The sequence below is a fragment of the Solea senegalensis genome, linkage group LG18, assembly GCF_019176455.1.
Source record: "Solea senegalensis isolate Sse05_10M linkage group LG18, IFAPA_SoseM_1, whole genome shotgun sequence".
NCBI classification, from domain to species: Eukaryota; Metazoa; Chordata; class Actinopteri; order Pleuronectiformes; family Soleidae; genus Solea; species Solea senegalensis.
Window position 1 is genome coordinate 11387668 of NC_058041.1, and position 16657 is coordinate 11404324.

General features: G+C 42.1%; 1 protein-coding gene across 1 annotated transcript; it reads right to left on the reverse strand.

The window, feature by feature from the left end:
* Positions 1-6007: 6007 nt before the first annotated feature.
* On the reverse strand, positions 6008-14777 carry LOC122758948 (G-protein coupled receptor 26-like). Its single transcript, XM_044013363.1, has 3 exons — positions 13902-14777; positions 12358-12471; positions 6008-8789 (listed from the first exon to the last, which is right to left on the reverse strand). The coding sequence occupies exons 1-3, from the start codon at positions 14567-14569 to the stop codon at positions 8561-8563; spliced, it is 1011 nt and encodes a 336-aa protein (XP_043869298.1). The 5' UTR covers positions 14570-14777; the 3' UTR covers positions 6008-8560.
* Between the last annotated feature and the right edge of the window lie 1880 nt (positions 14778-16657).

Sequence of the window (16657 nt, forward strand, 5' to 3'; positions counted from 1 at the left end):
AGATCTGTGCCAACACACTCTTGTCTCTGAGCTCTGCAGGCAGCACTCAAGGGTCTGGGATTTGCTCCGACATGCCGTGTCAGCTGTGGGATGTTACACAGATAGTTATGGCTGTGATTCTAAAAAAGAGAGATTTTCAAAATCCTGCTCTATTTGTAATTTGTCAGGTATATTCTCTATTCAAACAGCTATTAACATGGACTCTTCCACGACCTTGTGAAAACCACATAAATGTCGACCATCGCTGGATAGAATTAAAGCAAATATATCGTCCGACTCATGCATGTTGTTAACGTGTTAGCCTCCGCATTAAGAGGACAAGGGATTAATAAAGTCAAAGCAGTAATGACTGATGCACCGTGGTGCCGCTCCTTAATTAATATCAAACTATGATTTTACATTCGCTCCTGCTTGATTGAACATCCCTAATGGAAAATAAACCCCATTACAGTCCCATAACTTCCTTGTAATCACCTTGGTTAATTTTAAGCATCATCTCATTTGATTTCCGCAGCAGTGTGTCTGTAACTGGCGAGTGCCGGCGTGGAAAGGCTCTAATTATAAAAGCTCTACTGGGGCTTTTACACATCACTAGCTTATTCTGACAAAAACCTTCCTTCTCTCTGGCCGACATGCAATTAGAGGAAGCCTCCACTTTTCTTTCTTTTTTTTGCCACAAAGGTTATTGAACGGACTGGAGGCTCACGCACCTGTCATCTTCTCACTGCACTGAGAGTGCAAGAATCATTATCGTCCAGTCAGCTCTATTCTGCAGTGAATTATGAACAGAGGAAAAGTGCAATATGTGTATGTATATTCATATATGGCACAGGTGATTTGGCACCGTGCAAAGTAAGCAAGAATTAAGTAAATGAATAAGCAGTGCACATGAGCACAAAGCTTAAGTAGCATGAAACAAAAGAGGCATGTCGAGCTAATGTTGCCAAAAATCCATGAACAAAAAACAGTCCACAGGGATCAGAAACCAAGACGTTTGGTTTCCTGATTACCTTTCTAACGTTACCTTCAGTGCAACTGGAGCATATCAGTCCTCCCAACGGACAGATCAACAGCCATCCCCACAGCACTGCCAAAAAAACAAGTAACCATGAGCTGTGGCCAACATGCAATCTCACAACACTGCTTTCTTCCTGGCTTCTTTGAGACATAACCATTTTGCAGCTTACTCGAATGTTTACCAGAGCCTCAGATCTCTGAATTTTCAAATTCTACCTCATTGTTGACTTGACTTCCTCTGAGAATTCAGCATTCAAATGAAAAAGGGGGAGGCAAAGAGGTGGCCCAGTTTAGAAAGCCTCGGAGGTAAAAGGGCAGACACTGATCTGCAGCACCATTTTTAACACAACTGAGGGGAGATTCTGTGCAGCAGCTGTGCTTGACTGCAAGATATTGGACAATTCAAAGTGTTTCTGATGTGTTAGATTAACTAAATGCACCTTTAGTTGCATACATTTGATTGTCCAGGTAATAGTGGGATTGTTAAATGTGGCCAATGAGTGGAACAAGTGATGTGTTGATTGAATTATAGCACTGTTTTTTCACAAAGATAGTGGGAGATTTTTTGTGTTGCCACAGAATTTTCACAACTTTTTATATGTATATGTTTTTTGAAGTTGTATTTCATTTACCAAACACGACCTGAAAATGATATGGCTGTAAAATATTCGCGTGATGATGCAAAGATGTCACCATTTGGACCACAACACTGTGCCATCTTTGAAGAATAATAGAAACAACCGGTCAGAATCTTTGAGACAAATTGAGATCCAAGCCTCTCCCATATGGACTGCAGACGATCCCTTTGAGTGTAGGTGGGTGTGGGTCAGGGCAGGATGGGGGGAGGTGTGGTCCTGCTGCACACCCTGCACAGTGCAGCCGCTGTGGCCTGCAGCTGTGATAGCGTGCAGATGTGTGGGAAGACACAGTCACCGGTTGCCCTTGCCAGCAGTTGAAAGGCCAACGCTTCTTCAGAAGTTGGTCCAGCCTTTGAAGTGCTGCAGTGCCGGCCTGGATATCACAGGAGTGAGTCGCCATGCGGCGTTGGTAAACCAGTTCTTAACCTCGCTGCCCTCGGCTGCTCCAGAGCCTCAGAGGACAGATTAGACTCACTGTGGGCTCAGCGGACTTCAAAGACGACAACCAGATTAACAAAGAGAGGGAGGGTTGTCGAAAAAAAAAGAAAAAAAGTTATGTAATGTATGTATTCATTTGCAAAGCTGGGGATAATTAGACAGTGTAAATGAGCAAAGAGACAGAATTTATCTGTGTGGTTTGAATCTCTTGTTTTGTCGAAAACTTTCACGCAACGTCAAGCTGATTTTCAGACTTTTGATCATCCTGCCTACTGGGAATGACAACATCGCGCTCACTGGATATTGTTCTCAAGAAAGTATAAATATGAAATATGAAGAGTCGGATGACATTGAGTAGTGGAGCAGTCTATAAGGATAGTGGTTTAGTGTAAACATCCATTATCTTTAACAAACGAACGCGTATACCGTCGGTGAGTCTTACGTTTGCCGCACTTGTATAATTATCTTGTGCAGTAAGGGATGATTATGCAATTCACTTTGTTTTGCTGTGAGTCATCATCGTGCACAGCTGGTACAAGCTGGAGCTCTGGGTTTATTAAAGTGTGATGGTGGGTGGTTTAGAAGATAATATGTAGTTGGGATAAAAAAAATAATTAGACCACAGAGACTTATACGTGTTTTTTTTTTGGCTCTCTCAGATATGCTTTTCAAACAAATCAAAGGCCTCACATACACACACAGGTGTCTGCACTGATTGTTTTGATCACAATCAAGAGGGACAATTTAATTCCTTAGAACCTTTTAGAGCATCGTTTCTTTTTTTTTAAAGCACAAGATTACCTGATAGTGATTCATTATTTATTAATAGAGGCCATGATCCAGTAAGGTTTTCTAGGAAGACCATGTCAAGGTCCTGGATCAGGGACACTTTCCTGAAATACTGTCCTCATTAAAGAAAAAGGTCTGGACCTGTGCCTGAAATCCCTCCTTTTATTTACTCTCCATCATTCATACTGAGAGAGTCCTGTGCATATACATTATATTTCAGATCCTATTTTAGCAGCCACTTCACTGACATAGCACATCCCATTTCCTCGCGTACACAGTAAACTATGAGACACATGGGACAGAAAGTGGAGGTGGAATAAAAGTCAAGGAGTATGGAAGGCATGGATACATGTGTGACAAATTCACCCACATGTCATTCAGATGTTGAGGCCAAAGCCTGCAGGGTCTTGTATTTTGGAGTTTGGATGACACATAAAGCAAATGAACAACATGACTGGCTTGTCTCGGGTGAGGAGGCTCCCCCCTGCTGAGTCATGTGTGCATTATGATGTGATTTCAACCAAAAATAGCAAAAAACAAACAAACAAAAAAACAGGTTCTTTGCTGTCACTGGCCTTTCCACATCTTTTACATTTATTTTGAGGCTTACCTGTCAAATAAGATATTGCTATTTTCTTTTACACATTTAAATAATGTATGTACGACATGCAAACAGAGTTTAAAAATAGGGTTTAAAAAGGGGACTGCAATCCCATATTTCTCTTGGGAACTGCCTCCTCCCCAGAGGCTCAAGTTTGTTGAACTATGGGGAACTCCTCTTACATTTACAATGAATTGGCTGCACCATTGTAATTAGTGGTCATTTTATGACTAAATACAACACATTTCTTACATACAGCTCCTTTAAAAAGAAGGGTAACACTCAATGCACTGTATACGTTACACAAACAGGATCATGAACTTCATAGAAAAATATGTCGCTGACTTTCCGGGGTCGTCTTTAAACCTCGTTTGAGTCCTCGTCGTTACAAAGCGTTATCGAGAGAGAGAGAGAGAAAGAGAGAGGGAGGGAGGAAAAATGACAAACATTCCTATGTTTTTGCAGAGCGAGGTGTCCACTTGTCACTCGCAGTTTGTGGTTCACTGCTCACATGGGGAGGTCAGTTGAGTGAGTGGGCTGAGGCCAGCCATGATTAAGCCATGCGCTGTGGTCAGTGCCACCCACCCGAAGATAATCAGTAGTCCCTGTGGCGGGAATCATTGTACAGAATATCAGCCAGTTAGCGCTGAGGCCATATCAGTCTGCCTCTGACGTTGTTTCATTACCACCTGCACTGTGGTGTGAACTGAACAATCACTTGGCTCTGACGAGGAAACAGTCACAGTAGCTCTGGATACAAAGTCAGAGTCTTTCTCAGCCCATAACGTTGGTGCTTAAAGTCTTATGATGCACTGTCGCGGCTGAGCTTACGATTACTGCCAAACAGCCTGCAGTATTTCTTTTACAGACTCATATAACATTGCACATGTTGACATAAAAAGATTTTAATATTCAATAGGACAAATGTGTCTTGTGAGGCCACTTTTACCTTGACCTTTGCAGAGAGTGACAGGGCACACGTTTTAAATGGAAACAACTGTACGTTACATTCACACCAATATCAAATGAGTTCACACAAAGCTCTTGACTCCCTCTGTGTTTCTCAGTGTAAGAATGTTTACATCTTGTGTCACCCAGCGACCACAAACACAACACCGGGGCTGCCGGCCTCAGTCAGGTCTGACAGCGTTACAAGACAGAGCCCACAGCCCATTTTCAGAGGAAGGAGCGCAGCATACAGATCGTGTTACATCGTTTCAGGTCACGGGGACCAAACAGAGGCAGAATAATAACATCAGCAACAACAAAGATACACACAGCAGCTTTAAATATCATATAAATAAAGTGATGAGTAAGCCTGTGATAGACTCATTGGACACTCAAGTGATATTGGCATGGAGCCGCCCCTATCGTGAACAACATGCACTGCAGCTCCAACTGCCCAAAATAGATGCAATGAATGGAAAACTTTCTAGAGACCATCATGGGTACAAATGGACTGTAAAAACCTGTTTTTACAATTAATGTATGCGTTGTCACAAGAATGAAAAATGTCAGTCAGCTGTGGAACGGACAGGCCGAGTCTTAGTGTATGTGATATTCCATCTTAATCAGTGCAGAAATGAGCCCAGTCAACAGAGCAATGCTAAAGTGTCCAGTGCTGCAGACCATGTTAAGTGTCAAAATGTTCATTGAATGTGTATAAAGAGTATGCTTTTCTTTGCTTCTCCGAGGGAAGTCTGAAGAAAGGGGCTTGGACTTTTGAATTCAAAACGTAGCCTGCTCTAACTGTTTTTCACACCTACACCAACACCTACCTTTAACATTATTATTTCGGTCAATGCAGTACAAGACTACTTTGATAAAGGCTGCTTTTAATCTAATCATCTTCCTCAGTTCCTCCAATATTTCAGTGTCAACACGAGACATTTTAATCTTTCATCATCATCACCAGAAATGAAACAGCAGTCATCGTGTTCACCACCATCACCTTCATCAGTGTGTTGACTTCAGCTTTAGCAGCAGCAGCAGCAGCAGCAGCAGCACTGAGACAAGGTTTAATAAATCAGGAGATACATAACAAAACACTTCAGGCTGTCCAGTCCATCACCACAACAAAATGAGGTATATTACACTCACTTGACTGTCAACTATTAACCACAGTTAAAAACCTAATTTGCATTTGAAGCAGCACATTCTGTAACACTAATGAATACAGTGTCGTTATAAATAACAAGTATGCACATATCAAAGGACACAAAATACTTTGGACGTTTTGTCATTCATCTAAACCTGTCAGCAAACTTCATTTCCTGTTGAGATTGTTTTTCCACCAATAATCATAAAGTCATCATTTATGGAAAAAAATAAAATAAAATCAGTGCAACACATCAGTGACAAATTACTTGCGGAACCAGGAAACACAAACACATAAGCAGACTCTAGTTAATGTACGGAAGAGTTTTAGGGCCACATGTAAAGAAAAAAAAGTCTGACTTTAATCTCAGAATCTTCAGAATTCTGACTTTTTTCTCTGAGAATTCTTCTTCCTTTTTTCTTTCTTTTAATTTTTTTTACATGTGGCCCTAATACTCTTCCTTGTTAATGTTAATGAACTGAAGTGAATAAGGCCATGATTCTTTTTTTACTGTCAGTAAATGCCATGTTGAAAGGAAAAAACAACAACTCTTAAACACTATATATTACATTTTTTAAGGCATCTGATGTCTTGGTGTGCCATACAGTAACACACAATAAATATGACATAAACAAACATTTCCCATCTGTGTTATCATAAATGCTAATAAGTGTGGACACAAAATAACAATAACAATAATAATAAAAATTATTAATTAGGAATTGGGTATTTCAATTGGCCTTTTAATGTTTTTTGGAATTTTGGCACTGTGTGTGTTTCAATTGTAAATACACACAATATGTCACTTATAAACCCGCCCTGCATGCTCACACGAAACACTAAACACACTGTGTACAAATGCACGGAAAAGTCATATGTCCTGTAAAATGAACTTTCAAAATACAACAGTACAATATATAATATATACTATGTTTTTTTGTTTTTTTTTTGAAGCACCTTCTCCTAAATGACGTCAACTCTTTAGTGGAACCCGGTCAAAAGCTCTCTGATACAGAGCTGCCTGTCTTCTGATACAGAAAAAAGTGGGCGTAACACGGCAGACACAACACGGAGTGAGTCTTCACGATTTGACTTAAATATGTAGAATTATGTATGAATTTAGTGTTCATGTAAATGTGTGGTAATGTCGTCCTTCAGTAGCTACACATCGCATTGGAAAACTCTAATATGCGACAAATATACGACTAACACTGTATGTTTATTATTGGTTGCCATGTATCTCTTCTTATGAATCAAATACTATGAAAGCTGTCTCTCTGATTTCCATGAATACATCTAAACACACGGGTGGAGAATTAGTGATATGAATGTTTCATGTAAACAAAGACTATGGTCTCCACTTTGAAATGAGGGAATTTTTATTCATTGATACGTTGTTTGTGAGATTTTAAGTTGAATTATTATGTTCGCTTCATCTTTTAGGACTCTACTGTACTCTGAAATCATGTTAAATGTATAGTGTGTATTTTCTAATAGCTTATGCAGATGTAAGTGTTATTAAAATGTGGTAAAACTATTGCTTTTCGTTACATCCAACCCACTCCCTTTTTAACAAAAACAACACCACCTCTTGAGGTAGAAACGATGAAGAAAGTTCATTTTACATCTTTAAATCCTTTCAACAGCAACCTCAATATTGAAATGGAACCACACTGTGGAGTGTACCCATTCACGGCGATCATATTTAGCCTCGTAAACTAGTTTGTTATCCCACTGAGCTTTCAAATGTACGTGAGTGGTGTAATCATAAACTGATCAGTTATTCATTTTTAAGTGTGCCTCTCCGCTTGGAGGCCCAAGAACTCGAAATTATTCTCCATTATGAGAGCGATCATTGCCTTCGTGTGGTCTCGCCAACGTCCGATTCAGTAATTGCAACAAATGACATGGTGAAAAAGAAAAGGTGGCAGTAATATTCATGATACTGCTGCACTCACTTCAGGGAAAGGATTATTTTTGCTTTTTTTTGCCTGTTGGAAGAACTGCCGATTGCTGCTATCACTGTAGACAAACGACAGATCGCCAGTCAATTACACGTGACAGACATCATGTGGGCCTTCAGAGGGCGATGCAGTCTCTGTGGGTTTACTCCCCTCTGTGAATAACAAGTACAGTTGGTCACGCTCCAGTTGACTAAACAACCTGAGGGGCACATGTCAGTCATGATAGCAAAGGCAGCTGGTTTTCAAGGCCCATGTTTCCCATTAAACCTCTGCTTGGCCAGGTCAGTAAGTCCTTCAAACAGCAAACATGAAGTCCTGCTTGTTCCTGCCTTCCTTCCACTGGCCCTCGTGCTTCAAAGCGATGCACTTAGAAAAAGGAAAGTCGTCTAAGAATGTGTCTGACCGAGAGAGATCAAGTGTGGAAAAAAAACCTGAGCCAGACTGTGCAGCTGCACCGTCTGCTGTATTGTATGATTTCATCTTTTTTCTTTTTTTTTTTATACGGCTATTTAATTACTTATACAATACAGTTAATTTTGGTTAGGCTAGTTCTCAGTGCTACATACAGTATGGACGCGTTACTTGTCACTTGCAAACACTTTGCACAGACTACAACATACGTACAGCCACTCCTGTCTCTTTTTTTAAATATGACTATATATATATACTACAGTGATTTATTTTTAAAACACAAACACATACTGCAAAATCAGTACGTGTTTGAGTGAGGCCCGAGACATGTGAGACACAGCGCTCTCTCTCTAAGTGGATGCGAGATCTGCCATTTGTGAAATGTCCTCTCCACTGACGCTGCTGTGGACACTCGCTGTGCAAACACAGTGGCCTCTGTGCCTCGTCGGTGTCGCCGCTCGCGTCTTGAAATGTCACATTAGATTCAGGCAGATACAGAACACGGACATTTGTCTTCTTCTTCCTCATCAACAATAAATCAGCTTCATGTCGTCCGAGAGCCAAGTCCACCCTCGGACCGTCTCCCATCAGTCCACTCTCTCCGTCACTCCACTGTCGGTATGCTGTTGACTTGGTTGTCTTGGCCGCGGCCGGACGTGTTTAAGGAGCCGCGCTTCAGCAGCCTATTGATGATGTCAGAGCACGTCTTCCTGTACTGGTGTCGAAGCAGCGAGTACACGAAGGGGTCACACGCCGCCTTGCTGTACGCTAAGCACTTGGAGACGATGCCCCAGTGAGGATTGATAGGCACTGCTGGAAATAACTCCACAATCCTGGAGAGAAGCATAAAGACTGGTGAGAGAGGGACAGCAGCACCGTGCACAAGTACATACACATTTGTGAGATATTTCAAGCCTTAACCAAATATCGATATTTCAATTAACCCTTTAACACCTCAGGCATGTTTTTGCTTATTTTAACCATAAAAGGACCAGAAATGATCCTGTGATTTTGTGGCTTTTGCCCATTTTTCCAGAATAACTTTCAATATCTGGAGGTTATTTACAATTCACTGCATGTTAAAATGGTGTATTAACAATTTGAAATGAAGAAAACAAAAGGTTTTATTCAGAAAAAATACTGTCGTAACCAGATTTGGCGTGTTAAATTTGAAAATTGAACAGTATAAAACATATTTAAAATAATATTTGTTTGAGTCTTTGTCTCAATGTCCAGAAACAGGCCAAAAAATGGAAACTTATGAACAAGTGTTTTTCCAACTCTCTCCTCTCTGGTGACAAAGACACTGATTGGCCGACTTCCTTGCAACAGCGTGAGTGGAATTACCGTAATAAACACTCAGCTTTCAGAAACCGCTTGAATATTTCCGATAGCACAAACCGTCGCACAATTGCAGTGACGCAAAATGCGCTTGTGCAGACGTGTTAACAAATTAAGACGCTAAAGTAAACAGTCCCTGCCAGTTTCACTCGCCGGGCGTCTCTACTTCATGTCTCCTCACGGCGGCGCTGCTCCAATGAATGAGGGAAACTGGGGTGGAGAGAGTTTACAAGATAATGGTGGAGAAAGCTACGTTAAGAGATGCCACGTTCAATGCATAGACTTTATGCACTTTGTTCTCTATGTTGTGAATAAATAGAGAAATCCTGCACTTTTAACATTTCAAATATCGCGATGTATCGCTATATGATTGTCTTGCAATATATTGATTATGACAGAATCGCTGTATCGTGATATTATTGGTATCACGGACCATGTATCATGTATTGTATCGTGCAATTCCCACCCTTAGTGTTCTGCATAGGGGAGGAATAATGTCAATGACATGACATTACTGTAATATCTCCTCTAATAATACTCATTACCATGCTGTGAATTGTATTACTTCCCTATTTCTATTAAATTATTATGGTCACCATGTTGTTACTGTACCGAAATATAACGTACTATGATTGCTTGCATATAAGTCTGTGACAAAAATCACAATCTTCCTCTCTGAGTATATGAGCACTTTGTGAGTTATAGTCCCATATAGAGTAAAAGAGACAGGAAAGCAGTGTATGCTTTGGAGCATGGCTGTGATGGGATTGAGAGCAGATGTCATGCACCGTGCTCACATTCTCAGCTCCTCTCCAGCTCCGCTCTCATCCAAATATGGCTTCTCTCTTCTGATTTTCAAGAAACCACGAGAGTGCTGCCAAAGTGCAAAACTCTTAAACTCAAAATGACAGTTAACAAAACTAGTGTGTGGCATAGCTTATGTCAGACGACTAAACCTATGTTGCCATACAGGACTATTTGACAATGTGATCTCTTCCACATGAAACCTCTTGTGTGGTTACAATCCTGTATTTATTTGATTAAAAAGGTCACATAATGACTTTTACAGTCTCGCCTCTTGTCTGCATCTCGGGGTCACTCTGCTCAGGCGAGCTCGTAAAGACATTAAATTGCTGCTTTCACACTCATTTTTGAGATATTTTATTGAACGTGCCATCATAAAGAGGTGTAAAAAAAAAAGAAAACGAAAAAAAAAACGCTGATCCTCTTCTCTTGCACTCTGTATGATTACTCTGTCCACAGTGGAGCTTTGTCAGCACATTAACACTGGCCTTGTGGGCCAGTAGCCCATCAGTGGTGTTTGCCCACATTATCCACAGCACCAAAGAGAACAGGAGGTTAAGTCAGCTGCCACGCTGCACAGCGGGGTTTCTACTATATACACGACGACCCTGATGACAAACGAGTGCTACACAAGCGGCGGAGAAGCTTCGAGAACAATGTATATTCAGTAAACTGCCATTTGCAAAGGGAGACCATGCAGAGCTGTCGCCATCCATTACTAACGTCATGTAATCTGCTTATTATTAGCCCTTCATTTACAAGTCCAACTGTCTAGGACCTCAATTAAAGAGCTTTTATGTTACGATATTAAACAATGATATTCCGACCAGACAACTATACGATTCTCATAACCTTCTCCTCATTTGATTAAACCCTTTACTACGTTTGGGCGAGCGCTCTTTGCGTTACCGTGATTACACGGCACTTTGAAGGCTCAGTTTGAGGTGCACTTCAAAGCCAACCATGTCGTTATTACGGTAATTTTACTGACACCGACGCAGGGAGCAGACAAATCGGCGTCTATCCAAACACACAGAGAGCATCGCATTTTTATCAAATATCCAATTTTTAGACAAATACTCATGCATTTTACTGGTCTAATTTCAAAATTAAAATGCAAAATCTCTTATTCATGTACAACTACTGTGTTTTTTTTCATAATAAAACTCTAAAATCAAATCTCAAATAGTTTTTCTTGACTTTAAAATGTTAATGTGCTCTTTATATGTATATATGTATATAGATATATATATATATCTATATACACAGTAAATTGTAAATAACTGCCACATATTGAAAATTCTAAGTGCTCTGGAAAAACGCACTTACTCACGAAAGCACTTACTCACAGGACATTTTCTGGCCCTTTTATGGGTACAATAAGCAAAGGTTAAAGGGTTAAAATGATGTCTTAAAGAGCCAGGTCTTTGCAATATCATCTTTGAAGTTATAAAAAATACTCAAATGTATTAAACTAACGTAAAATTAGATTTGATGTCCATGTGTGGCTTCACAAATGCCCTGTGGGTTCATCCTAAAATAGAGGCAGGAAATGCTTCTTGAGGAGATATTTTCTGCATTTTCAGGACCCAATGTTCTTGGTGCTGTTTCACTAATCATCCACAATCAGCTTAAACTTTTTACCCCAGCAACGAGCAGCTCCTTTCAGTTAAGGGCTGTATCACTTTTCCAGAGCACAGCTATACTGCATTTTCCAACTTACTTTTTTGGTACCAAGCCAAGCATGCAGATAATTTAACTTTTTTTTTTTTCTTTCTAGGTTTTGAGAAACCAAGAAACAACCAAAAACAACAAAGGTCAGTGGACTGAGTCGTCCATGACGCTGGAAAGGACACATATAAAGAGCAAAAACAGCATTGTTGGGAGTTTTCACAGCAGTTAACTATAGTTTTTGCTGTGTATACTGTCTATAATCTGCACATACTGTCTGTTTAGGATGCTCTCTTTGTGCAGTGGTTTTATGCACGCTGGCGGCACCTAACCGCATGAGATGCAAACTTGACGAGGAAAGTGCAAATGCAGCAGCGACGGCAGAACACAGACATATTACTTATCACAGGGTCAGCCAATCTCATCTTCCCAATCTGGCCTCCACTGTGTGGAGAGGAAGCAGAGACAAGGCAGAGAGGAGGAAGTGGGGGTGGGCAAACCCGGAGAGGAGGGGAGGGAGCGTTGAGAGAAACCAGCAAAACAAAAGCCTGCAGCCTATACGCCGCAGTGTGGGCCAGAGCTCACCTGGTGATCACGTAGGGAGCAAAGCAGAGCATGAAGGTGCCAATGAACGTGCTGATCTTCCTCGTCGCTCTCTGCCGCCGCCGTCTCTGCTCCTCCAGGCAACGCTGGCGGACGCTGGAGACACAGTGGGCAACTGGGTTTATAACGGGTGAGACACACTTCAAGTAAAGACCACAAAGTGTCCCGCATGAGACACAAAGGAAGAAGAGACCATGTCTGTTGTACATGGGGTTGAAGAATGAACCAGCCAAGGCTGAGCTGTGGTCAGATAATTGATTTATCCCAAAGACATGTTTGTACTGCAAAGTAAAGGCCTCTACTACCTGGAATTACAATTCCTAACAGTCGATTTTAGACGTTCGCCTATAAATGCACTGTGTTGCAATGATCCAAAACTGCTTTAAGTAGGAGTTGATGACACTGGGGTGATGAGTGTGGGAAAAGAACACCAGCATGCTGTAATAAGTACCTCGAACACACACACACACACACACACACAGGTTTTCTTCCTCTTTTTTTAGTCATAGTGTGTGGTTATGAAGTAAAGCAATCGCTCTGTATGACATTTCAGTTTAATCAGATTGTGTGTCCCCTCTGAATACTGAGGGCTCAATTCAAATGTCAGTGCAAAGCATCATTAACTGCACAGTTTGTCCTGTGAGCAGACACACAACAGTGTCATTCCAGCTCCTGATGGCGGCGCTTGTCATCGATGGCACCAGCCACGGTGACGAGGGTGCTGCCTGCTCCCCGTTTCCCCTGTGATCCGGGGGTTTGTACAGTTTGTTCCCGCTCTACAGCTGAATATTACACACACTGCCTTAGTATTATTATTATCATCTCAGCCAAGGAGGTTAAGCTTTGGGCCGCAGAGTCTGTCTGTCTGTCCGTCTGTGAGCAGCATATCTCCAGACATTGAGGATTGATTTGGACGCGTTTTCTCTGGACATAGGTTATAGTTCAAGTAAGATGTTTGTGGTTATTTGGATTCAAATTTGGGATAAAAAAAAAGAAAAGTATTGCAGCCTTGGTGGAGGTGCAAGAGGGTGGAAAGTTAGAGTTATTCCGTGGGCCCAGCAGTGAAAGAGGCCCCTTTCAGTGCTAGGTCTTTTTTATTCATTTATTTATTCTTGTAAAACTGTAAACATAGCATTTTCACCCCTCTGTATGGTTGAGTCTCATCAATTAAATAGTGATGAATCCATATCCATATCACTTTTTTTGTTTCTGATACCAAAAACCTTATTACCTATGGATGCAGATAAATGTGTTCTACCCATTTTCAACAATTTAGCTGTGACACAAAACTTGTGTGCTGATACACTGGCCACCTATTGCTGTGCAGAAGATTAGGATTAAGATTACAGTATGTATGGTGTACAGATTGTATTAGAATTTAATATTTTCTTTACTTGATGTGCAAAAGTAGACCATCTTTTAGACCAATGTCCCGATACTACATTCAAGCACTTGAAGAAGGGGGGGCAATATGTGCAGTATACGTGTAGTAGTAGTAATAATAATAGTAAGTTAATGGAGCTCACCTGGGATGTATATCCACCAGCAGCACCAAAGTTTGCATTGTAATGACGTCGATCCTTTTACAGTGAAACCTCGCCACTTTCAGTACTTTGAGGTAAGTGACACATAACACTATAAAAGACAGGAGAAAGGTGAAGGAGTGGAAAAACACGGTGAAGATGACAAACTGGGTCCGGCTGCTCGCCCTGGGGTTGGCCAGGGTGCAGGACGCGTAAAGCCGGTGGTATCCCACCCAGGAGAGGCAGGTGGCCACCGTGGAGAAGGACATGGAGTGCGCCCACGTGTAGCCGAGCGCAAACGCCGCGTCCTTGTGGCGCATTTTGGAGTGATACCTCAGCGGGAACACCACCGCGATCCACCTGTCGATGCTGAGCGCGGCCATGCTCAGCATCGAGTTCGTGGACAGGAAGGTCTCCAGGAATCCCACGCTCTGACAGAAGCCGTCCCCTCCCGGCTGAGTCTTGCTGACGAGTCCCACCAGAGTGAGCGGCATGTTGGACACGGTCAGCAACAAGTTGCAGAAGGTGAGGTTGAGGTTGAAGAGACCGGGCACCTGCTTGCGGATCTCCGGGTTGTACAGGAAACAGACCAGCACCAGGACGTTGGACAACAACGACACTATAATAATAACAACCACCAACACAGAGAGGATGACCTCCGTAGTGTCCATCCTGTGGTCACTCACTTATCCACACTTTTTCTGCACATATCCATTCATGCGCCGCCGCCGCTGCAGATTGGCATTAATCCCCTCATCAGAACCGTGCCCGTGCGTCCCCACTTCTCTCTCCACCGGTGGAGATCCGCGCCGCTTGTCCCCGCTACATTGTCACCGTGTTGGAGATGATCGGGAGGATTCCGACATGAGCAGCGCTTTCTTTGTTTGTTTTGGGGATTCGTAGTTTTGAATCTTCCCCTCCTCCTCCTCCCCTTCTCCTACAAACTGCAGGAAACCAAGCTCCCGTGCCAAAGCTGCTCTCTTCTGGCACTGCGTCTTGCAGTGGCGTCTTGTCGTCCAGTGATGCGCTCTGGAGGCATCACCCCTCCGCACACGCTGCCCAGTGTGTGGGCTACTCGCTCTCGCCTCCCCCGAGAAGCAATCTTATTAGGAGTGTGGGATGAGTTTTCCAATAATTTCACATAATCCAAACTTATCTTTTACTGGAAAATTGTGGAAGAAAAAAAGTGCATCAAGGACAAATGTTAAATGATTCATTAGTTTCTTGGACTCTAAACACCCAGTTAATGGTTAATTGCAGTGTCTGTGTTGTTTTCAAGTGGAATGGTTACACACTGCACAAAAGAGCAAACAAAATCAACACTAAATGACTCATTCAATCAAATATTATTAGATTTTAAATCAAAGACATATATAAGGCTTCTTCCATGTTTTTGCACCATCACTGCACTCCAGCAGCATGTCATCCTCAAGGATCTCTGCTGATTTTGTCTGCTCCATCAGACTGATGTGGAGCAACATCTTCTGGTCGGTCCCCCTGGAAGCCAAACGACGCCCCCACACTCTGCTCCCCCCTCTGGACTTGGAGTGTGGAGAATTTTCCCTGTGAAGCGTGGGACTCATCTGAGTGTGCAGCAGCACGTGAGCCACTGGGAGAGAGTGTGAGGTGATGGTTGTAGATGCAATGGGGGGGAGATTGAGACAGAGTGAGGGTGTGTGGGTGGAAAGAGGAATTGTTACTGCAACACACATGATATTCCAGTGTGGAGATCCTGTGATACAGTGCACGCTTCAGAGTTTCTCTTCACTTTCATCACTGTGGCAAAAGGTGAGGGTTTTCCTCGGATGTGAGGCTCATTAAAATGGCGTCCTGTAAATGGCGTCTGTGGTGAACATATATAGGCTGATTTCTGCTCTTGATGCAAAGAGAAGGCTGCCGCAGGGAGGAGGAGGGCAGAGAAGCCTGCCAGCTGCTGGTTGTTATTTAAGCTGAAATGCGGCCCCATTTCTGTCCCGAGTAAGGCTTTTGGCTATGATGGATGCGTTCCCAGCACCACACTCGCACATATCATTGGCCATTCAGCCTTTGGAGAGAGGCACAATCGAGCGCTGTCATGCAAGTGCTTCTGCAGGTCCCTATAGTGTCAGTTTAGAGGCCTTATCAGCCCACAGTCACTAGATGATCCCAGGCACGAGCTTTGCAGCTTTTTGGAATTATTCTATTCACAAGTAAATGACAGCGACACAAATGATAATGTCATCCTGAAATATAGGACTCTAAGTGAACGAGAATGGGCAAATACTGTGCAAATGCTTCTTTAAAGAAACATGATTAAGAGGGTTTTGGTCCTGTAGAAGTGCAATGTAGAACACAGTCACACAAAGATCCTCATTCATCATCATCAGGCGACGTTAGACAGGTCGCTTTTGATAAATGCACATTTAAAAACACACAATGCATCCTCTTTCACCAGGAAGAGAAGAGAACACTATATGTTAATGAGGATCCATGAAAACTAAGCAATTTGGACACACTGTCTACTCCGGACCTCTGGTAATCAAATGCTTAAATGAACAGACCTACAGCACCTTCATATTATGTAAGTGTTAGTGAAGTCAGTCCAGACAAAAGTCATCAAACCTCACTGATTTTGTCATTTATACATCACAAAATGGCTTTATGAGCTTTGAGACACATGCAAAGTTTGTTTACAGCACAAGTGTATGGAGCAGGTGTCCACTTGGAAGCAACAGATAAAATATAGTATGAAATATCAAAAGATTGAAAAAAAACAAACA